Source organism: Neofelis nebulosa, chromosome 7 (genome assembly GCF_028018385.1).
Source record: "Neofelis nebulosa isolate mNeoNeb1 chromosome 7, mNeoNeb1.pri, whole genome shotgun sequence".
Classification (NCBI taxonomy): Eukaryota; Metazoa; Chordata; class Mammalia; order Carnivora; family Felidae; genus Neofelis; species Neofelis nebulosa.
This window is the reverse complement of record NC_080788.1, coordinates 133,295,939-133,320,121: the sequence shown is the minus strand read 5'-3', so window position 1 is coordinate 133,320,121 and position 24,183 is coordinate 133,295,939. Positions and strand designations below refer to the sequence as shown.

Here is a 24,183-nt window from a genome sequence, read left to right as displayed (position 1 = left end):
AGATTGCCCTGGTTCTGTTGAGCAAACTCACTAGTCTTCAGAGTAGCCTGTATGTTTAAGGAGTACCAGTCAGCTCCCATTTGCCTTTCATCACAACCTTCATTGTTTTTGAGAGCACCTTTAGGCTTGAACTTTTCTACACTGTGAAGCAAATGAAGTCATTTCCTTTGAGGAGACATTAGGAGCTATTTTATGGCTTGCTTTTTCTTCCAGGCACACTGTCTGATCCAAGGCTCTGAAGTTGAGTGTTTGGATAGTGATGACTCTTTTCTGAGTGTCCCTTGCTTTAGAAACTGAGTGCTCCATTTTGGGGAAGGGGTAGTAGGGAGCAGTAGCCTCAAGTCTTCTTGGGTTGAACTGAAGCCCCAGTATTCTTAGTGGCATGACCCCCAGTGTAGAACCTCCATCTCAGAATAGGGATGGCAGAAGGGAGTTCCCACCTGTGTCCAGCACTCATCAAGGTTTCAGCTTTTAACAGGCATTGAGGGCAGGATAAGAAATGCGGTCACCTGCCTCTTCTGGGAAGATAGCCCATTAGAGTAGGGGAAGGAGAGAGAGCACCCATACCTTGTGTTGTTTACATCAGTCTGGTGTGGAGTTTTCAGGTCAGTGAGTTGGAGATGGGGAGGAAAGGAGTGGGTCTTGGTTCAAATACTGCAAACTCTCACTGTTCTTACCAAATATTAGCAGACTTTATTGAGTAAATGTTTCTTCATTTGTCATAGTCCCTTGGAACCATTTCCGGAGACCTTAATTTTTTATTATTAATTTCACCAGTTTCACTGGGGAGCAGGTCTGCAGCACTCCTTGTTCTCACATGCAGGAACTTCCTCCTCTGTGGCAGTTATTAACATTCCAAGGCAGCCAGTTCCTATTCTCCTCACTCAGTGACTATTTTAGGATTTTAAACTAGTTTAAATAGTAACTGATTGTAGTGTAATTGTGAAGATAAAGTTGTTACTGAGGTATTTTAAGATATATTCCAAAGAGAAAGTTTTAGATTAATCCATTATTCATTATCCTGTCGTGTATTATCAGGTGTTGTCTTTAGTTTTCTTTTAAAAACACATATATTTAGGTTAAATTTATCTTAACTATGTTCTCTTTGTAGGGACACATGGAAGGAGAGGTGTGGGGTTTGGCTACACATCCCTATCTGCCCATCTGTGCTACTGTCAGTGATGATAAAACCTTAAGAATATGGGATCTGTCTCCTAGTCATTGTATGTTGGCTGTCCGGAAACTGAAAAAGGGTAAGAGGCTCTCAGACTTGAGCACAGATTAACATGTTAGTCACATTTAGTCACAGTTTTCTAACTCTTCACAAATCTAAGAAAGCTACAGTAGGTGTATAAAAAAGGCTTTACATATTTATTCTATGTGCACTTGCTCATGATGCTATATAAAGAAAATTAATTATACCCAGTCTTTGCTTTGTGAGACCTCCTGTGAGCATACCTATCCTGAACCTGTTTGCAGTGTCATGTTGGAATTAAAAATACAGGAAGAAAACAAGTTATCTACCCTTTACGACTCTAGAATATATGTAATTCAGAATCAAAAATGAAGAAAGAAGGCCTTAATTTATAAAGGGGTAGCAGAATTGAGGGGAGAATATTTTAGGGTGAAACAAAACTAAGCACATTTTGTAGGAGGCAAATGAAGCTAGCCTGTCAGTATAGAGAGATAAGGGGCTCAGTTATTGCATTAAGACTGATATTATTAACCTAGGGCAAATGAGGATGTACAGATAGCTTCACATTTCTTAGTGAGGTGGTAGGGAATGTTATTTTAGAATATGGAGGTATTGAAGGAGGAACTCTGGTTGAAAAGGTTGGGAATTGGGAATGTAAGAAATGTGATGGAAACAGCAGATGAAAGGATTGTCAGGCCATAATAAGGGCCAAGTTAAAGTTAGGTAACATGAATTTGTAATTCAGTCAGTTAATTTATTTTTTTCTTCTATTAAAAGAGTCTGTTCTTCTAGGGTTACTGTATTCAAACATTTGTACTTAACTAAAAATCTGAAACTAATCACTGTCTCTAGAATAATTGAACTCCTGTCACTGTCTCTTCTTCTTCTTTTTTTTTTTTTTTTGAGTTATTGATGGCCAGCATTTTCATTCTTTAGTTGTTTTTTCCCCCTGAGATCTAGAGATTACCAAATGTTATATCAGCATTTCTATACTGAACTTTCTACATGAAGGGTTACAGTAAGATCACAAAACCATAGTCACACTTCTGTGTACACAGGAAATCACAGTATCAAATACTCTTCTTCACAAGGCCATAGGAAGCCGATCAAATTTGGAACATACCTTTAATAGACCTCAGATTTTCTTTCTTTTTTTTATCGAGGTATAATTGACACATAGCATATTAGTTTCAGGTGTACAACATAATGATCCAATATTTGCATATATTGTGAAATAATCACTACGATAAATCTAGTTAACATCCATCACCATACATAGTTACAAAATGTTTTCTTTTTATGATGAAAATTTTTAAGATCTACTCTTTTAACAACTTTCAAATATGCAATATAGTATTAATTATGATTATTATTAATATAGTGATTATTAATCATAGTCACCATGTATGCCCACCTGCCACTGGCAACCACCAATGTTTTTTGTATCTACGAGTTTGTTGTTTTGTTTAATGTTTTTAAATTTATTTTTGAGAGAGAGAGAGAGAGATACAGAGTGTGAGCAGGGGAGGGGCAGAGAGCGAGGAAGATCCAGAACCCGAAGCAGGCTCCAGTCTCTGAGCTGTCAGCACAGAGCCTGACACAAGGCTCAAACTCAAGAAACGTGAGATCATGACCTGAGGTGAAGTCAGATGCTTAACCGACTGAGCCACTCAGGCGCCCCTGTTTTTGTTTTTTTAGATCCCACATATCAATGAGATGGTATAGTGTTTGGCAAGATGTCATTCATTTTTATGGCTGAATAATATTCCATTGTGTATGTGTATTTACACACCATTTTCTTTACCCATTTATCTGTCAGGCACTTAGGTTGTTTCTGTATCTTGATTATTGTAAATAATGCTGCAGTGAACATGGGGGTGCATATGTCTTTTTGAGTTAGTGTTTTCATTTTCTTCAGATAAGTACCCAGGACTTGCTGGGTGGACTTGCTGCATCATATGGTAGTTCTATTTTTAATTTTTGAGAATTTGGTTTTTTTAATCCCTCTTCAATTGGACATTATTATTGTTTAATGCAGTCAGTGTTTACTTTGGCTTATCTATGCTTATTCACTTCTTCACATTTTCTTCTTGTATCTCAGACATTTTTTCTTTTATCATTTTCTTCTAAAATGTAGTCTTAGAGTTTCTTTAATAAAGACTTGTTGGCAATTCCTTCAGTTTGCTTTGTCTGAACCAGTGGAATTCCAAGTATAAGATGGTGGGAGTGGTCTGTTCCAGCAGCAAAAGTATTTTATCACTGACATTGCAATTCTTAAAAAGCAAACTGATTTTTTTAATTGACATATATTTGATGTTAGTTACATTTTCTGTTTCATCATAATTCAGTCTTGGTAGGTTTTACATTTTTAGGAATTTATCCATTTCTTCTAGGTTGTCCAATTTGTTGGCATTATAATTGTTCATAGTAGTCTCTTATGATCTTTTGTGTTTCTGTGGTATCATTTGTAACATCTCTTTCATTTCTGATTTTACTTATTTGTATCCTCTCTTGTTTCTTAGTGTAGCTAAAGGTTTGTCAATTTTATTTGTCTTTTCAAAGAACCAGTTATTAGTTTCATTAATTTTTCCTTTTATTACTTTAGTCTCTGTTTGATTTATTTCTGTTCTAATCTTTGTTATTTGCTTTCTTCTATTAACTTTGGCCTTCAGTTGTTCTTTTTTTCCTCTAGTTCCTTGAGGTGTAAAGTTAGGTTGTTTCTTTGAGACTTTATTTCTTCAGGTAAGCGTTTATCACTGTGAACTTCCCTCTTAGAACTGTTTTTGTTGCATCCCATAAATTTTGGGATGTTACATTTCCATTTTTGTTTGTCTCGAGGTATTATTTGATTTCTCTTTTGAGTTCTTTGACCCATTGGTTGTTCAGTAGCATGCTGTTTAATCTCCGTGTATTTGTGAATTTTCCATTTTTTTCATGTAATTAGTTTCTAGTTCCATACTGTTGTAGTTGGAATAGATGCTTGATATGATTTTAGTCTAGATTTATTAATACTTGTTTTGTGGCCTAACATATGATCTGTCTTGGAAAGTGTTCCACGTGCAGTCAAGAAGAATGTGTATTCTCTTGCTTTTGGATGGAATATTCTGTAAATATCTGTTAAGTCCGTCTGGTGTGACATGCCATTTAAGGGCAATGTTTCCTTAATAATTTTCTGTCTAGATGATCTATCCATTGATGTGAGTAAGGTATTAAAGTCCCCTACTATTATTGCATTGCTGTCTACTTCTTCCTTTAGGCCTGCTAACATGTGCTTTATGTATTTAGGTGCTCTTCTGTTGAGTGCATAAATATTAACAAACGTTACATCCTCCTGCATTGACTCCTTTATCCTTATGTATTGACCTTCTTTTCTTTGTCTCTTATTATAGTCTTTGTGTTAAAGTCAATTTTGTCTGACAAAAGTGTAGCTGCCCAGCTTCTTTTGGTTTCCATTTATATAGAATATCTTTTTTCATTCCTGCACTTTTGTGTGTGACCTTACTTCTACAGTGTGTCTCTTGTAGGCAATAGATAGATGGGTCTTATATTTTTATTCTTTCAGCTACTCTGTCTTTTGATTGAAGCATTTAATACATTTTCATTTAAAATAATTATTGATAGGCATGTGTTTATTGCCATTTTGTTTGCTAGCTGCTTTTTGCAAACCTGAATTTTTTTTTTTTTTGAGGAAGAAATGTTTTTACTTTATTTTTTATTAATAATTTATTTTTTAATTTACATCCAAGTTAGCATATGGTGCAACAGTGATTTCAGGAGTAGATTCCTTAATGTCCCTTACCCATGTAGCCCATCCCCTCTCCCACAATCTTTCTGGTAACCCTCTGTTTGTTCTCTCTATTTAAGAGTCTTATGTTTTGTCCCCCTCCCTGTTTTTATATTATTTTTGCCTCCCTTCCCTTATGTTCATCTGTATTGTATCTTAAAATCCTCATATGAATGAAGTCATATGATATTTGTCTTTCTCCAACTAACTAATTTCACTTAGCATAATACCCTCTAGTTCCATTCACGTAGTTGCAAATGGCAAGATTTCATTCTTTTTGATTGCCGAGTGATACTCCATTGCGTGCGTGTGTGTGTGTGTGTGTGTGTGTGTGTGTGTGTGTGTGTGTGTATATACATATCTTCTTTATCCATTCATCCATCGATGGACATTTGGGCTCTTTCCATACTTTGGCTATTGTCAATAGTACTGCTATAAACATTGGGGTGCATGTGCCCCTTCGAAACAGCATATCTGTATCCCTTGGATAAATACCTAGTAGTACAATTGCTAAGTTGTAGGGTAGTTCTATTTTTAATTTTTTGAGGAACACCATATTGTTTTCCAGAGTGGATGTACCAGTTTGCATTCCCACCAGCAGTGCAAAAGAGATCCATCTTTCTCTACATCCTTGCCAACATCTATTGTTGCCTCAGTTGTTAATGTTAGCCATTCTGACAGGTGTGAGGTGGTATCTCATTTTGGTTTTAATTTGTATTTCCCTGATGATGAGTGATGTTGAACATTTTCTCATGTGTCAGTTGGCCATCTGGATGTCTTCTTTGGAGAAGTGTCTGTTCATGTCTTTTGCCCATTTCTTCATTGGATTATTTGTTTTTTGGGTGTTGAGTTTCATAAGTTCTTCATAGATTTTGGATACTAACCCTTTATCTGATATGTCATTTGCAAATACCGTCTCCCATTCTGTCGGTTGCCTTTTAGTTTTGCGGATTGTTTCTTTCGCTGTGCAGAAGCTTTTCATTTTGATTTGGTCCCAACAGTTCATTTTTGCTTTGGTTTCCCTTGCCTCTGGAGATGTGTTGAGTAAGAAGTTGCAGCAGCCGAGGTCAAAGAGGTTTTTGCCTGCTCTCTCCTCGAGGATTTTGATGGCTTCCTGTCTTACACTTAGGTCTTCCATCCATTTTGAGTTTATTTTTGTGTATGGTGTAAGAAAGTGGTCCAGGTTCATTCTTCTGCATGTCGCTGTCCAGTTTTCCCAGCACCACTTGCTGAAGAGACTGTCTTTATTCGATTGGATATTCTTTTCTGCTTTGTCAAAGATTAGTTGGCCATACGTTTGTGGGTCCATTTCTGGGTTCTCTATTCTGTTCCATTGATCTGAGTATCTGTTTTTATGCCGGTACCATACTGTCTTGATGATGACAGCTTTGTAATACAGCTTGAAGTCCAGGATTGTGATGCCTCCAGCTTTGGTTTTCTTTTTCAAGATTGCTTTGGCTATTCGGAGTCTTCTCTGGTTCCATACAAATTTTAGGATTGTTTGTTCTAGCTCTGTGAAGAATGCTGGTGTTATTTTGATAGGGATTGCACTGAATATGTAGATTGCTTTGGGTACTATTGACATTTTAACAGTATTTGTTCTTCGTATCCAAGAGCATGGAATATTTTTCCATTTTTTTGTGTGTCGTCTTCAGTTTCTTTCATAAGCTTTCTATCGTTTTCAGTGTATAGATCTTTCACCTCTTTGGTAAGATTTATTCCTAGGTATTTTGTGGGTTTTGGTGCAATGGTAAATGAGATCGATTCCTTTATTTCTGTTTCTGTTGCTTCATTATTGGTGTATAGGAATGCAACCGATTTCTGTGCATTGATTTTATACCCTGCAACTTTGCTGAATTCATGGATCAGTTCTAACCGTTTTTTGGTGGAATCTTTCGGGTTTTTCATATAGAGTATCATGTCATCTGCAAAGAGTGAAAGTTTGACCTCCTCCTGGCTGATTTGGATGCCTTTTATTTCTTTGTGTTGTCTGATTGCTGAGGCTAAGACTTCCAATGCTATGTTGAATAACAGTGGTGAGAGTGGACATCCCTGCCTTGTTCCTGACCTTAGAGGGAAAGCTCTGTTTTTCTCTATTGAGGATGATATTAGCATTGGTGCAAACCTGAGTTTTTAAGAGGATTTTTATGTTTTAATTATGTAGTATTATTCCATGTCTTGGCTCACTTCATATTTTCTGTCTCTCTCTGCAGTATTCTGGAAATTTTAAGATCTTATTCTAGTTCTTAATTTTCTTTTTAAAAGTTTTTTATTTAAACTCCAGTTAACATACAGTGTAATATCAGTTTCAGGTGTACAATTTAGTGATTCAGGGCTTACATACAATGTCCACCCAGTGCACATCACAATAAATGCACTCTTGATACCCATCACCTGTGTCACTCATCTTCCACCCATCTCCATTCTGGGAACCATCTGTTTGTTCTCTGTAGTTAAGAGTCTGTTTCTTCATTTGCCTCTCTGTTTTTTTTTTAATTTAACTTTTAATTTTTTTTAATTTACATCCAAATTAGCATATAGTGAAACAATCATTTTTTTTTAACAGTTTTATTTATTTTTGAGAGAGAGAGACAGAGCATGAGTAGGGGAGGGGCAGAGAGAGAGAGGGAGACACAGAATCTTAAGCAGGCTCCAGGCTCTGAGCTGTCAGCCCAGAGCCCAATGCGGAGCTCGAACCCACAAACTGTGAGATCATGACCTGAACCGAAGTCGGACGCTTAACCGACTGAGCCACCCAGGTGCCCCTGCCTCTCTCTTTTTATTTCCCTTCTCTCATTTGTTCTGTTTCTTAAATTCCACACATGAGTGAAATCAGATGGTATTTGTCTTTCTCTGACTAACTTATTTTACTTAGCATTATACTCTCTAGCTCTATCCATATCATTGAAAATGGCAAGATTTCGTTTTTTGTTTTTTTTTTTTATGGCTGAATTATTAGCAGCTCTTTCTCTTTCACGTCTGCTGTTTAACCTACCTGTTAGGTGTGATAATTCTCATTTTTAGGAATTTTATTTTCTTTCAAGTTCCTTAGATTTTTTATAACATATTCTTTGTGTTTTAGCTTTCCTTTTTTATGTCTTTAATCTTTACTTATCAGATAAAGATTATGAAATCTAGTTATCTGACATCCTTTGGGATCTGACTATGCTGTGTTTTTTTTCTGCTGTTTTGGTGTTATTTTTCTGCTGACTCCTTCCTGGTGTTCCATTTTCTTTTGTGCTTGAATATTTGGATTATAAATTTATGTTTAATTGGGCTTTCTTGTGGGGTTTCTCTGAAGTCTGGATCAAAGGTATATTTCCAGAGTGATTTTGTGTTTCCTTCTCCCAGGTGCCTGGGTTGCTACTATCCAGAACTACTAAGGATTTTTTTTTTTCACTAGGATTGCATAGATCATATAGTTAGTATAACTTCAAATCTAAGATCTGCATAAGCTATGCTGCATTTGTGAATCTTCAGTACAATTTTTCCCCTCTGTCTAGAACCCAAGTCAGGATATAGAAGTCTATTTCCTAATGTCTTTCTCTACTGCCAGGCATATTTTTAAAACTTGCTCTTCCCTTGAGATATGATTGTAGTACTCAGTTAAAGGACAGTACAGGTATTTGGAGGTTTTGGGTGGTGGAAGGGGGAGAAACTGTATGCAGTTAAATCTGTATTTTCTTTCTTCATATATTTATAAAAGAAATGTTAAAATAAAAATCATTGAAACTAATAGTATAATTAAGTACAAAATTTGTAAATATAAATCAAGTGAAAGGACACAATTATAAAAATATATCTGTATTACCTTATTTTAATTAATAATTTGTTTAAAAATAAATACTTCATAAAATGGAGAAACTTTCAGCATGGAAACTTGGAAATGCAATAATCTTTCTTTTTAAAGCAGTCTTAAGAAAGCCCATTAATGGTATTGTTATTGAGTTGCAAAAGTAATTAGTTTTGTGCAAATTTTCCCAGATGTTCAAAAGGCCCTATATTATACTTCATACTAATCTGAGTAAGGTGAAAATATATAAATAAAATCCAGTTCCAAATTTCCTCTGACTCATCATATACTGCTCTCTCTTATTTGAGGACATCTTTTTTAATAACTTTTAATTTTTCTTAGTAGGGACTATAGCCCTTTTATTGATAACAAGCTATAATGTTTGCTTGAAAGGAAGCATTTCCAGTTTTCTTTGTCCTTAGATTTGAGATTTATAGAAGGAAATTCTAATTTACTACTGTCATGTCTAATGTGGATTGAATTGTGTCCCCCAAAATGATATGTGTAAGTCCTAACCCACTTACATTTGAATGTGACCTTATTTGGAAATAGGGTCTTTGCAAATGTAATCAAGATGAGGTCATATTGAATCAGGATGCACTCTACACTGAATGACTAGTATGTGTTCTTATAAGAAGGCTGTGTGGAGACACAGACACAAAGGGAGAGTGTGATGTAATAACAGGAGGCAGAAATTGAGGTGATGAGTCTACAAGCCAAGGAACATCAAGGATTAGTGGCAAACTCCAGAAGCCAGGGAGAAGAAAGGAAGGATCCTTCCTAGAGCTTTCAGAGGAGCATAGTCCTGCCTACACCTTGATTTCAGACCCTAAATTCCAGAAGTGTGAAAGAATAGATTTCTGTTGTTTTAAGCGACTTAGTTTGTGGTAATTGTAATAGCAGCTCTAGGACACTAATACAGTGTTCACATTCGACTTGTAGAAAAAGTCTTTGAACTAGAGGAAGAATTATTCACGCAGTCAAAGCTTTGCTCAGTTGATTGTCATCTCCAAAAAGCTTGAGAGAAGTAGGAAAATATTCTGGATGCCTTAAGATGCGGATGATCCAGATACCAGATTATTTTTAAATTTGGAAATAATGTATTACACCTTCAGTATTGGTATTTTGGAACTTAAAAGTAACCTAGAACTTGAAAACCAGTACTGGATGACTACATCGACTGTATAACCCTTAAAAGATTGCAGTTTTATCCAGGAAGCCCAGGAGCAAGACATCTCCTGTACCCTCAGAGCAGCTGTGACTTTATTTTACTACTCTCGTTTTTTTGCCCTTTATTTAGTTTTCATCCCTGGGAGGGTTTTTTTGTTTGTTGGTTGGTTTGTTTTTAGTTTTTAAGGAGCTCAGCTATGCATTTAAAAGGATGCTTATTAGGGCGCCTGGGTGGCGCAGTCGGTTAAGCGTCCGACTTCAGCCAGGTCACGATCTCGCGGTCCGTGAGTTCGAGCCCCGCGTCAGGCTCTGGGCTGATGGCTCGGAGCCTGGAGCCTGTTTCCGATTCTGTGTCTCCCTCTCTCTCTGCCCCTCCCCCGTTCATGCTCTGTCTCTCTCTGTCCCAAAAAATAAATAAAAAACGTTGAGGAAAAAAAAAAAAAAAAGGATGCTTATTAGGTTAATGTTTGCTTAAACCCAACATTCCCCCTGCTCTAAGCCTCCGTTCAGCCAGCTGAATAGGGTTGAAGGGTTGAATACAGTGTGCAGTTGTGATGACTAGTCTCACTACCATTTTGTTTCTCTGCTCTCCTTTGTGGCAGAACTCCTCGAAATGGGTGATACTCAAAAGGCGATACTGTCTTCTCTATTTTCACATGACATTTGCTTCACAAACCTTACCCCAGTTAGGCTTTTGTTTCTATTTGTCCATTGAATCTGCTGCCAATCTCTTGGTCACCTCTGGGTCCTCACTCTACCTCACAGTAGTTTTTGACATAACTGATCATCCCTTCTTTTCTGAAATACATTTTTCACTTGGCTTTGGAACCCATGCATGTCTTTCTCCCTCTCTATCTTATTGACTTCTTTTTTTCTTCTTCCCTTAACTGGCTCTGCCTCTTCTTCCTACTCTCTACATATAGAAATGCTCCTGGGTTCTCCCTGGCTGTTTTTATTTCATTTGTACACTTGCACTTTGTGTGACTATATCAGTCATTGTCCAGTTAGAAGACAGACACTATACTAGTTATTTTAACATGGAAATTTTAATAATAAGAATTATTAACTAGTAGAAGGTGTTTACCTACTGAAGGCTGTAGAAAGCAGCTACTAGGCCTAGTTAGCTGAGGGATAATAAACAAAGAAAGAAGTTAAAGGAGATGCAGAGGTGTTTGGAAAGGGTGTAACTGCCATCATAACAGTCTGTCAGTGGTGAAGAAGCTTGCCAGAGAGTGCAGGCCTCCCTCAGTGGAACAGAGAGACAGTGGTCACTGGCTAAAGGAAAAGCTTGCCAGAGGGTACAGACCAGAACTGAATGGCAAGTGGGCTTTTTGGAGAAGAACTTAACCCAGGACAAAGTTGACTGTTGACTGGTGAGGGCCGCTGCTGTCTTAGCAGAGCATCTTGCTAGAGACTGCAAACCACAGCTGAATCGTTAGGCCCATTACTGTGACAGCGGGGAAATTTGCTGAAATTTGCTGCCGCAGTGGGGACAGCGGGGAGGGGGGTTGCTGCCGCAGTGGGGAGGTGCTGCCGCAGTGGGGGGGTGCTGCCGCCGTGGGGGGGTGCTTCAGGCTCCCTGCACACCAGTGCTCTGGCTCTGTAGGTAAAATCCAACACTGGAGGCCTGAAGGAGAGCCCCTTTCTCCTGCTTTGGACTTGTAGTGTCTTTCCAGCACCCTCTATTGGCAAAGCTTTGTATCAGCGGGCAAAAGAGAGAAGTCTACAAGGCCCAAAGAATGGTAGATTTGGAACTAAGAGGCAATAAATAATAACTGGCACAGACTATCCCTTTGTCTAATTAGCGTCCCTGTACATCTTTTACAAACACTTGAACTTCAGTATAACCACAGAACTAACCTTATGTTTATGTTCTACCCAAAAAGTTTCTAACCAAAGAGACTATTCCTGGTACAAGTGAAGAAATTCTCACCCTCTCCCCCAAATTCGAAGACATACAGTTCCCACAGTTATTATATTCATTCCAACATGATTCTACTCATGACTCTCAAATTCATAGTCTTACTGAATATTCTTTTACTTCAGACTAAATTGTAAAATTAACCATCAACAAACTTATGTAAAGTATTAAAAAGAAGAGAGAAGGAAGCAAAAATAATATAAAAACAAGGAGGGGAACAAACCATAAGAGACTCTTAAATACAGACAACAAACTGAGGGTTGCTGAAGGGGTGTTGGGTGGGGGGGTGGGCTAAATGGTCAAGGGGCATTAAGGAAGACACCTGGGATAAGCACTCGGTATTATATGTAAGTGATGAATCACTAAATTCTGTTCTTCAAATCATTACGCTGTATGTTAATTAACTTGGATGTAATTATTTAAAAAACAAAAAAAAGTAAATAGCTTATATATACACAAGCATTTATGTCTAGTCCTTATTTCTGTAACTGGCTATGGGCTGTGATTGATAACTCTTTTTGTTTGTTTTTTAAATTATTCTTGGTGCCCTAACCCCCTTTTTTTCCTAATGTTTATTTTTGAGAGAAAGAACAAGCAGGGAAGGGGCAGAGAGAGGGGAGGACAGAGGATCCAAAGTGGGCTCAGTGCTGACAGCAGAGAGCCCGATGTGGAGCTTGAACTCATGAACCATGAGATCATGACCTGAGCTGAAGTCGGACATCTAAGCGACTGAGCCAGTCAGGCGCCTGTGGTTGTCATCTCTGACTTCCTTCTTCTTCTGCCCATTTCATATTTTCTTTGTCCTGAGCCAGAAACCTCAGGTGGTTGGAGTTACTTAGCTCATGAGTAACCCAAACCTTCATTGCTAAATTAGGTGAAATTTCAATATTTCTACCTGTTTTTTTCCTGGTTTTCTATTAAGTTTCACTATTGGTCATAGAAGACTAAGGGGCATCCTAATGAACCCTCCAGGTCCCAGATATAGTCTCCTTTGCCCTCGGTGTGTAGCAGTAACTCAGTTTCCCCTCTATAATTGCAATCAGCCACTCCAGCAAGAAGAGTAACAGCCCCTTTCTTTGCCTGTTGTTTCACTGTCCTAAGGAGCCCAACATGACCAGGTGGCAGTCTACATTCCCATTCAGAGGAATCAGTATGTTCCCTGGTAAAAGAATTGTCCCTGCTCTTAGGAGTCAAGACTAAATAAGCAGAGCTCAGATTTGCCAGGATGCAAAACAAAATAGTGCAAGTTGATTATTAGATTTAGTAGTGAGAAGAATCACTCCCACTTCTTGATTTTCCAGACCCATGTAACTGGCCATGAGGTAGACAGCACCATGTAATGAACTGTGATTCAAAGTATATATTGCATTCTGTAAGACAAAAGCCCAGTCTTTCAGGGTGTTGTTTCCCAGATGGTGACATCAGTTAGTTTTCAGTAAGCCACACTAGCTTTCTTGGAGTAGTGGGAGTTGTGATAAAATCATTTAATTCCATGGGTATGACCCTAATGCACATTTTTTGCCTGAAGTTCCTTGATCAGAAGCATGGAATTCTATGTTAGTGGATAGGGCATCCATCCCATGTGTCCATGGATGATGGTGCTAGCAGAAGCATAATGGTCGGTCAGGTAAGGCAAATCCAGGATTCACATCTATTCTCGTGAAGATGAATCTTTGCCTTCTCTAAAGAAGAAGAGGTCCAGTATAGTCAACATGCTACCAGCTGGCTGGCCAATCTCCCTGGGGAATGGTGCCATGTCAGAAGCTCGGTTGCTCTCTACTGTTAGCAGAGTAGACACTCAGTGGTAATGGTAGTGGTAGCAAGATAACCTTGGAAAAGAGAGTTCATGTTTTCTAACTCAAGCATAAACTCCATCCATGCTACTTACCACAAGCCCACGGAGTAAGTGCTAGCTGCCTAGGAAAAGAGGCTGCTCTGAGGTCCCTAGAGCATTTATTTTGTGTACCTGATTACTGAGAGTCTCCTCTGTAGTGGATGCTTTTTGTTGGGCATTCCCTGAGATGCAAAAATCTTCACACCTGTGCCCTTTCTGAAAGTTCGATTTTCCAGATTTCCTCATCTCTAATCTTCTAATCCTGAAAGAATTCAGTCCCTAACTGATTATTCAGATAGTTCACAGTTGCTAATGAGTCCATGTAAATCTGTCTATCCTGTCATCTGTCACTACAAATGTGGAAAACTAAATGTACCTGCTCCAGGTGCTGCCTGTTGTGAAATGTTACTTCAAAGCTGTCCCTCAGGGCCACCACCGAGTAGGGCTCTAATGCTTTCAGGTGGGTGCTGACATATACTGCATAGAAGCATCTGTAAATATGGCTCATTGTTTTTCTTCCTCATTCAGCTGATAATCAATGAATACCCTTGAGGCCATAGGTATAGATAGAGAGAGAGAGAGACGAGGTATTGCAGCAGGAATTATTGATAGATCCTGAGCCACCTGTTCATTACTTCTGGCTTCCAAATCTATCCAAGGCTCATCTTTTATATCCCTTTTCCACTTGATGATAGATTGCTGTTGTGCATACCCAATCTGTGACTAGGTTGGTCATGTAACTTTCGGTTCATGATGTTCCGGAAGCTTAAGATACACAGTCACTTGATATCCCATAGTTAGGCATTTACTGTCTACCAAGGCCTAGTAGCAAGGCTGAAACTCCTTCTGAAAAGAAAATTAGTTATTTGCAAAGGAGAGCATGGATTTTCTCCCAAATCTAAGAGATCTGCAATATGATTCTCCTTTGGTAGCTTTCCAGAGGCATTCTTCTGGAAACAGCATTTCTGTTTACCACAGACAGTTTGAGTATCATTAGATTTGCTAGATGATAAGGGCCCAGTGGAAGATCAGCTTGCCTTCTCTTGTTCTGGCCCCAGGGAAGCCTCATAGTGACTTGATAGTTGGGTAGAAACAGCTCACTCAAATGTGGTGTAGGCTTCCAAAAAGGTATACCAGGCATTTTGCTCCTTTTGTTTATAGTGGGTAATGGAAAATATAGCAATTTGTCTTTCACCTTGGAGGAAATATCTTAATATGCTCCCGATCATTGGATCCCCAGAAGCTTCACTGAGATGGCAGGTTCCTTAATTTTTGTAGGAATTATCTTCTGCTGTCTCAGTTCACTTAGGTCTTACTAAGGCATCTAAAGTTGTTGCTTCCTGTTCCCCAGATCCATTCTGCATAATGTCATCAATGTAGTGGACCATTGAGATTTTTTGTGGAATGTCCAGACGATCAGGATCTCTGTGGACTATATTATGGCAAAAAACAGGAGAGTTGAATAGCCCTGAGGCAAGGCTTTGAAGGTATACACAGATACAAGCCAGGTAAAAGCAGACTGCTCTGGTGGTCCTTACAAATCGGGATGGAGGAAGAAAAAAAAAAAAATTAACCAGGGCAATAGCTGCATGCAAAATGCCAGGGATTGTGTTTGTTTTTTCTGGTAAAGATCTGGAAGAGTAGCTTCAGTTAGCATTGCTACCTGATTAAATTTATTATCCGTAGGTAGTATCTGAAATCCATCTTATTTCACACAGACCAAACAGGCAAGTTTAAATGTGATAGGTATTCTTACCACTGCATATTTCAAGTCTTTGGTGGTATCGCTGATATTTGTAATTTTGTAATTCTGAGGCTTGCAGTTTTGCTTCTGATTTATTGTCTTGATAGAGGAATTTCCAGGGGTTTTCACTTATTTCTTCCTGTTATAATGACTCTTACCCATGGATCACAGAGCCAGCCTAGTGGATTCTACAAGTTGCCAGGTATATCTGTTACAGTTCACGAACTGGATGGAATCCACAGAATTAACGTCAGTTCAGAGCCCCTGTTTACTAACTCCTGATAGTATGGGTATTCCTTTCATGGAAATAATCATTCTTGGCCACCGATTGTTAGAGGAAGATTTACTTTATATGATGATATTGCTATAGGTTCCTCCTCAGTGGGACTTAGCCTTCGCTTTTTAACCAAGGGGCTCTGAGTATATGAATTGACGTTGGACTGAAAATAGGATGAGAATTTAAGTCTGGTTTTTTTAGCCACCAGGTCTGGGGTTTTTTCTGTCATATAGATCAAAGACTAATTTAGTAGCCTACTCATCTATTGAATTCCTGCAGACACCATGATTGATTATTCACCAGAAGAAATCTCCACAGGCCAAAACATTCTGATTATTAGTGTATTCCTGCTGCCATTTTCGGTAAAGAATCTGCCCTGTCTTTTAAGTGCTGCTACTCGGCTTCTGCATTTCCTGGGTTATCCCTGTTGAATCAGGGAGCCCATATTATTGGGGACAGCTCTCATTCCTGATCTACATAGGAGGACATCAAAGAACTTTTCAAGGATGTAGATGCTGCCCTTAGTTAATGTATTTCTAAATGCTCTTATGAAGGAACTAGTTTTTAGACTTTTTGGGGGGATGTAGTTGGTGGGTGAGTGTACACGTTGCCTATGAAAAATCTACTTCAGTGTTCTTACCTCCCTAAACTTTTTGATTCCTCCCTCTATATCAGAGGTCAGCAAATCCAGCCCACCTCCTGATTGTGTACATGTCATTGGAACACAACCATGTCCATTCATTTATGTATTGTCTAAGATCTGTTTTTGCACTATAACAGAGTTGAGTAGTTGTGACAGATCACATGGCCTGCAGTGCTGAAAATATTTACTGTCTGGTCCTTTAAGAAAATGTTTGCTAACCTCTGCGTTAGAGCACGCGCGGAGATTTGATCCAAGCTGAGGATCTAGTGACAGCAGAGAAGTGGTTGTTAATGGTTCTTCGTAAGGTTCAATATCCCTTCAAGGTATATGCACCAGAAGGCCAGTCTTCCCAGACACAGGAGAGCAAACTATTTGCACTGGCTGTGAGACTCTGAATAATACAGAAATTAAAGATTTTCAGTTTTGTCTGAATCCAGTCAGATGCTCCCATTCCACAGTCCAAATTTCTTCCTTTACCAATCAGAAGAAATTTGGTGAGTCTGGGAATTCAACTCACATTGTAAATTTGCAACCTGCACAATTAAGTTTTGTATTTAATTTTCAGCCACATCAGCCCTGTCAGAGATTCTTCTAGGTCTGCAGTGTAAGCTCTCTCTATTCAGACCATGACAGATGCTGAAGGGTTAAGGACCAGAGCATGTTACATCTTTTTGTTAAATGTTCTATGCACTCGGAATCTTTTGCACAGCACAGTCCTTGTGGTCATCATTATTTTTGTGATGGTCAAAGGCAGCAGCCTCTTGGACTCCCAGGGCATTTTACTTCAGTAGAAGTGACAGTTAACTGCAGGATGTAGGAGACAACTTGATTGTTATGGCAATGCATAACTTGATTACTGACATCCCATTTCCCATTGGCAAGGGCCCAGCACTGTGCTTAAGCCCAAAGGCATGACTAAGCCAATTCCAAAAATCCCATCTTTAGTGATCTGTCTCCTGTGACTACTTCAGTATCAATTCTGTATCAATCAAGAGACAGAAACCACCCCAGGAATTGGAATAGGGAAAATTTAATATGAATAAGTGTTAACTAATGAAAGGTGGTATTCTAAGGGGTATAGAAGTAGCAACTGCAAAAAGCAGCTACCAGCTGTAGGGCTAGTGGATGGTGATTAAGGAATGAACCCTTCCCCTCTTTTCCCAAGCTGAGATTCAGATCTCTTTAGAAAGGATATGGGTGCAAGTGGAAAAGAAGCTTGCCAAAGGGCTGATCTAGGAAATCTTTTGCTATGGGGGGCAGAGAAAATCTCCCATTCCCAACTGCATCCCAACATCTACCCCTACCCCTTCATTAATCTAATCCACTGGTTCTAGCACACCAGAGGAAGGAAAAATCCCTTCCTTCTTCTTTGGCCCTATAGGGGCCCTCCAGTACAGTACCCTCCATTGGCTAAAATCAAGTTTAGGAAAAGGAAAAAATGTCAGCAGGGCTCAGCTGTATTGTATAGCAGGAAAGAAAGGTTGGATTTGGAGCTGAGAGTCAATAAATTAATAACAAGCTCTTATCCAGTTTCATGACTGTGACTACTATCTACCATGCTACGTCTTCCATACTTATATCTCTAGTTTAGCCTCTCCCTTGAACTCCAGAGAAGTATAATTATATCATACTGGCTTATTGATATCTTCACTTGAATTTGTCATAGGTATCCTTAGCTTCATGGGTACAAAATCAAACACATGTACCTCTGCTAGTTTTTTCCATCTTGGTAAATGACATCATCATTAAAAAAAAAAAATAGCCTTGACTTTTATCTTTTTCTCCTATTCTGCTCCCAGTTAGTCAAAGTCCTGCCAGCTCTATCTTCAAAGTATACCTCTACTCCAGCTACCCTGCTCCGGACCATCATCATCTCTTACTCCTAAATCTCAGAAATCATCCTAGATTTATTCATTACCAATGTATTCTTGATAATTAAATGATAATACATGACTTATTCTCAATTTATTCTGTAACTTTTCATTTTGTAAGAGCTGTACCTCATCCCTCCCTCTCTAAATTTTATGCAAACACTAAAAGCCTTAGGACTTTTGAATATATCTGCTGTATCCTTTGCTGTCAGGGTAACCCCATTATTGTTTATTTCCCAGTATATTAACCCTGATTTTTAAAAATTAATATTAGCATTATTATTTCTTCATGCATGGTTAGATCTTCCATGCATTAATAGATCTTCCTAGTTTTGCCTAATAATTGTTTATTGTCATATTTTTTTTCAAATTTGAAAGCATATTTATAAAGATGGCCTTTTTTCTTAAATTTCTGATTGTAGAATAGAAACTACAGAGGTAGCAACCACTTACAAAAAAATATTTCCACATATGTCATTGGCTTTTTATGTTAGCTAAAATCTCTCGTTCTTTCTCATCAACTTAGTTTTTTAAGATAAATATTAGTCCTTACTTTAGTTATGTCCAGAAGAGAAGATGGTTTGTATTAATTATTGCCTAATTACCACTGATTTCAGTAGAAAACTTTGTTGCCTGCATCCTGTGACTCCTTTTGAATATTGATTTGAGATCATAATGAATACAGGAATTCTCTTTGACAATAAAAGTTCCTTAACATGATTTATTTAAATAGAAGAAAATCGCCCAATATATGCTCTCTTTTAGGTGGGAGATGTTGCTGTTTTTCTCCTGATGGTAAAGCTTTAGCTGTAGGTCTGAATGATGGAAGTTTCTTAATGGCAAATGCAGATACTCTAGAAGATCTTGTGTCTTTTCATCACAGGAAAGATATTATTTCGGACATTCGATTTTCACCAGGTAAGATATCATTGAAATCATATTTGATTATTAACTTGAGTCAGACAATGAGTAAATATATCCATATGTAATTTTTATTAACCATTATTTTATCTTGGAATTTTACTTTTTTGACTAGAAAAGACAGTATGGTAAGAAGTAAAATTCCTGTATTAGATCAGTGGCAAAATATCTGGCTTAGTGCCAGATATTCTGTCACTAAATTTTCTATGTGATTTTCTGAGTTTGAGTTTCCTCATTTCTAACATAAAAGGGATTGGATGACAATCTTCATTATATTCTTTTTTTTTTTTTTTAATTTTTTTTTTTTCAACGTTTTTTATTTATTTTTGGGGCAGAGAGAGAGGGAGACACAGAATCGGAAACAGGCTCCAGGCTCCGAGCCATCAGCCCAGAGCCTGATGCAGGGCTCGAACTCACAGACCGCGAGATCGTGACCTGGCTGAAGTCGGACGCTTAACTGACTGCGCCACCCAGGCGCCCCTCTTCATTATATTCTTAATACTTTTGAAATTTTGCATTAATTTTGCTTCATCAGTTTCTGTGTATTCATTATCTCTGACAAAACCCACTATACTCTGGGAATTGCTAGTGTTAGGGCAAAATTTACTCATTATTTTACTTTTATTTTTTCTACATATAAAGGGTTATTTTTTTTGTTTTGTTTTTAGTTAAATACAGTGTATTGGATTACATTGTATATAATTTTTGGCCTTTTCTATCCACTGAACTATCTCACTATGCTAAAGAGGACATTTTCTTTTGTTAACCATAATGTACTTGAAAAATATAGTTACTGTTTGTCATTTTATAAACATTTTGTTATAATTTACAAAACACCTAAGTGTTCTTCCCAAAAAATGTTAAGAAAATTAAGTCTAGTTGTAGAGTGTAAAAAAACATTTCTAAAGAGAGACAATCTCAAGCAAATATGTTTCTATTCTAGGTTCTGGGAAATATCTTGCGGTAGCATCCCATGACAGTTTTATAGATATATACAATGTGATGAGTAGTAAAAGAGTAGGAATATGCAAAGGCGCTACCAGTTACATAACCCATGTTGATTGGGATGTTAGAGGTAAGAATTTAAATAACTTACTATTTGGTAAAAGTTTCATTTGATTTGGTATAGCTCCTTTAAAGAAACTTTAAAAAAGTGATTCAACAGATGAGTTCAAAATCATTGTGAGACACATTGTTCTCAAAATTATTTTCCACTACTTTATTTCACATCTGAAGGTGAATGCTGTGAGTTAAAACTTTTCAATACTTCCAGTATTCACATGATAGAATGGTAAGTGATAAATTCTTTAATTTGTAAAGTAACTTCAATATTATATAAAAAGTTTTTCAGTTATTTGTCCTATTTTTTAATATAGTTTTTTAAAGTTTATCCATCTGTTTTGAGAGAGAGAGGGAGAGGGAGAATGAATCCCAAGGAGGCTCTGTGCTGTCAGTGCAGAGCCCACAATGCAGGGCTCAAACTCACAAACCATGAGAGCATGACGTGAGCTGAAACCAAGATTTGGAGGCCCAACTGACTGAGCCACCCAGGCACCCCTGTTTGTCCTGGTTTTTGTCAGATAAGCTTAGTGTAAATAATAACTGAAAATTTGGAAAATAGATATGTTAGTGAGGACATTAATGTCATTTCCCCATCATTCGATCAAACACATTTCTTAAAATCAGTCACGGTTGTATAACATACATAATTTAATGAGTGTCTTTGTTTTTTCAGCAGAACGCATTGCATATGGCAGTGTTAAATAATTTGGATAAATGCTAAGTGTTTTAAATGCTCCATTTTTAAGGATTTTTGTTTCATGTCTTCATTTATATAAATCTAGTATTAAAGTTTTTCCAAATATAATTAAACAAAATGCTTTTTAAAAAAAAAAGTCCTCAAATTTCTATCTAGAGTTTTTTTTTTATATGCATGATAACAGAAATAGTTTTTATGTATATACATACACAAAAATTAAATAATTTATGAATTCATTATGTGGTTGTGGAGGAAAATGTTTTTCATGTTTAAGCTTAATTTTTCCCATGAAAGTTAAACATCCTCATTCCAAGGAAGATGGCAGAGTAGGAGAATGCTAGATTCACCTTGTCTCAGATACAACCAGGTAACACCCACATCGGTGTAAATAACCCAGAAAATGACCCAAAGACTGGCAGACCAGACTCTCCAAAGCTGAATGTCGAGAAGAGTTCATGTGAAGAGGGTAGGAAGGGTGGAGATGCCGTTGGGAGCTAAAGGGACCCACAGGACTGTCTGCAGGAGGGAGGGACACTGTGAACATGAAGAGGGGAGAGAAACAGACTCTCACACTGGGGAGCCCACAGGGGAAAGACAAAACATTTGGCTTTGAAAACCAGAGGGGTTGAATTCTGCACATCCTTAGTCAGCAGGGTTTAACACCTGGAACTTTAAAAATCAGCCCTGGAGGGGCAGGGGCACCTGTGTGGCTCAGTAGATTAAGCATCCAACTTTGGCTCAGGTCATGATCTCACAGTTCTTGGGGAGAGAAGATAACAACACACACCAGTGGGATGGGGACAGGCATCTCATCTGACTGCAAGCCCTGCCCACCAATGAAAGCTTCTCAGGGGACAACACAGGGAAAGTTCCCTGTAGTTTGGTGCCACGACATCTCTGGCAAATACCTGGTCTGACTCAACTTAAGCCCAAGGTGGCCCTAGACTGGTCCACTAAGAACACAGGGATAAACCCTGCCCATAGTCAGCAAAGAGAGCCATTGCAGAGGACTGGATTGAGGGCAAAAGCTGCTCAGCAACCATAGCAGGGCACAGGCAACACACACAGGAGATGCTCCCGAAGTAAATGGGACATTGCACTGCAGAGCACCACAGGACCTCTTTTTCACAAGGCCACCTCTCTTCCTTTTCTTTTTTCTTCTCTTTTCTTTTCTTTTCTTTTCTTTTTTCTTTCTTTCAGAGCATGCGACCAGAAAAAGGGCAGAGGGAGAGAAAGAGAATCCAAGCAGGCTCCACGCTCAGCACGGAGTCTGACATGGGACTCAGTCCCATGACCCTGGGATCATGACCTGAGCCAAAATTAAGAGTTGGGTGTTTAACCGATTGGGCCACCCAGGTGCCCCTAAGACCACTACTTTCAAGAGCAGGAGGTGTGGCTGACTTTCCTAACATGTAGAAATAGACATAGAGAGTTAGACAAATGAGAAGAGAGGGATATGTCCCAAGTGAAAGAAGGGGACAAAATCACAACAAGAGAGCTAAATGAAACGGAGATAATGAACATGGCTGATAGAGAATTTAAAGTAATGATCATAAAGATACTTGCTGCACTTGAGAAAAGAGTAGATGATCTCAATGAGACTCTTAATAAAGAGATAGAAAACATTAAAAACCAATCAGAGATGAAGAACTCAATAACTGAAATTGAAAATACACTAGATGGAATAAATAGTACAGTAGAGGAAGCAGAAGCATGGATTAGCGACCCATAGGACAGAATAATGGAAAGCAATCAGTCTGAACAGGAGAGACAAAAAATAATAAATGAAAATAGACTTAGGGAACTTAGTGACACCATCAAGTGTAATAACATTTGCGTTATAGGGATCCCAAAGGAGAAGAGAAAGAAAGAGCGGTATAACATTTATTTGAAGAAATAATAACTGTAAACTTCGAATCTGGGAAAGGAAACAGAAATCCATATCCAGGACGTGCAGAGAACCCCCAACAAAACCAACCCAAAGAGGTTCACACCAAGACACATAGTAATTAAAATGACAAAAAGGAGTGACAAAGAATTTTAAGGGCAGCAACAGAAGACAGTTATATACCAGAAAAACCCCATAAGGCTATCACCAGATTTTTAGCAGACACTTTGCAGACTAGAAGGGATTGGCATGATATATTTAGAGTGTTGAAAGAAAAAAAAAACCTGCAGCCAAAACTTGTATCCAGCAAGGCTGCACCTCAGCGTAGGAGAGTTTCCCAGACAAGCAAAGGCTAAAGGAATTCATTACCATTAAGCCAGCCCTATAAGAATTATTAAAGGGGATGTTCTGAGTGGAAAGAAAAGATCATAAGTAAGAGTAAGAAAAGTAGGAAGTACAAAAGCAGTAAAATTAAGTATATTTACAAAAATCAGTCGAGGGATTTACAAATAAAAGGAAGTAAAGTATGACACCACGTACCTAAAATGGGGAGAAAAGTGGGGAGAAGAGTAAAGAATGGATTCAAACTTAAGCATCCATCAACTTAAGATAGAGTGCTAGAAGCATAAGGTGTTTTATATACAAACCTAATGGTAATAACAAATCAAAACCCAGTAGTAGATATGAAAAAAATAAAGAGAAGGGAATCTACATATATTGCTAAAGAAAGCCAGCAAACCATGAGAGAAGAGAGCAAGGGCAGAAAGGAATAGAGAAGAACTACAAAATCAACCATAAACAAGTAACAAAATGGCAATAAGTACATACCTATCAGTAAACACTTTGAATGTAAATGGACTAAACACTCTCATCAGAAGACCTAGAGTGACAGAATGGATAAAAAAAATAAGACCTCTCTATATGCTTCCTATGAGAGACTCATTTCAGACCTTAGTACACCTGCAGGTTGCAAGTGAAGGAATGGAAAACTATTTCTCATGCAAATGAAAGTAAAAAGGGAGCCAGGGTAGCCAATACTTACATTGGACAAAATAGACTTTAAAACAAAGACGGTAACAAGAGACGAAGAAAGACAGGGTATGCTTAAAAAGGAACAATCCAACGAGAAGATAGAACAACTGTAAATATTTATGCACCCAACATGGGAGTACCTAAATGCATACAGTAGTTAAATGCATATAAAAGAGGTAATCGATAGTAATAAGATAATAGTAGGGGACTTTAACACCCCACTTATATTTGTGGATACGTCCAAACAGAAAATCAACAAGGAAACAGTGACTTCGAATAACACTGGACCAGAAGGATTTAACAGATACATTTAGAACATTCCATCCTAAAACAGAATACACATTCTTTTCA

The 24,183-nt window shown here is 38.0% G+C and overlaps 1 protein-coding gene across 13 annotated transcripts in view; it reads left to right on the top strand.

Moving 5' to 3' along the window:
- EML5 (EMAP like 5) overlaps nucleotides 1-24,183 on the top strand; it is a 182,288-nt gene that overhangs the window by 102,415 nt on the left and 55,690 nt on the right. For 12 of the 13 annotated variants that reach the window (XM_058739946.1, XM_058739947.1, XM_058739943.1 and 9 more), the window contains 3 exons: nucleotides 1,112-1,253; nucleotides 18,998-19,150; nucleotides 20,097-20,228. In XM_058739946.1, coding sequence (XP_058595929.1) covers nucleotides 1,112-1,253; nucleotides 18,998-19,150; nucleotides 20,097-20,228 — 427 coding nt within the window. Of the gene's footprint in view, nucleotides 1-1,111; nucleotides 1,254-15,048; nucleotides 15,202-18,997; nucleotides 19,151-20,096; nucleotides 20,229-24,183 lie in introns of those variants that run through there. The other variant, XM_058739954.1, reaches the window with a different exon arrangement.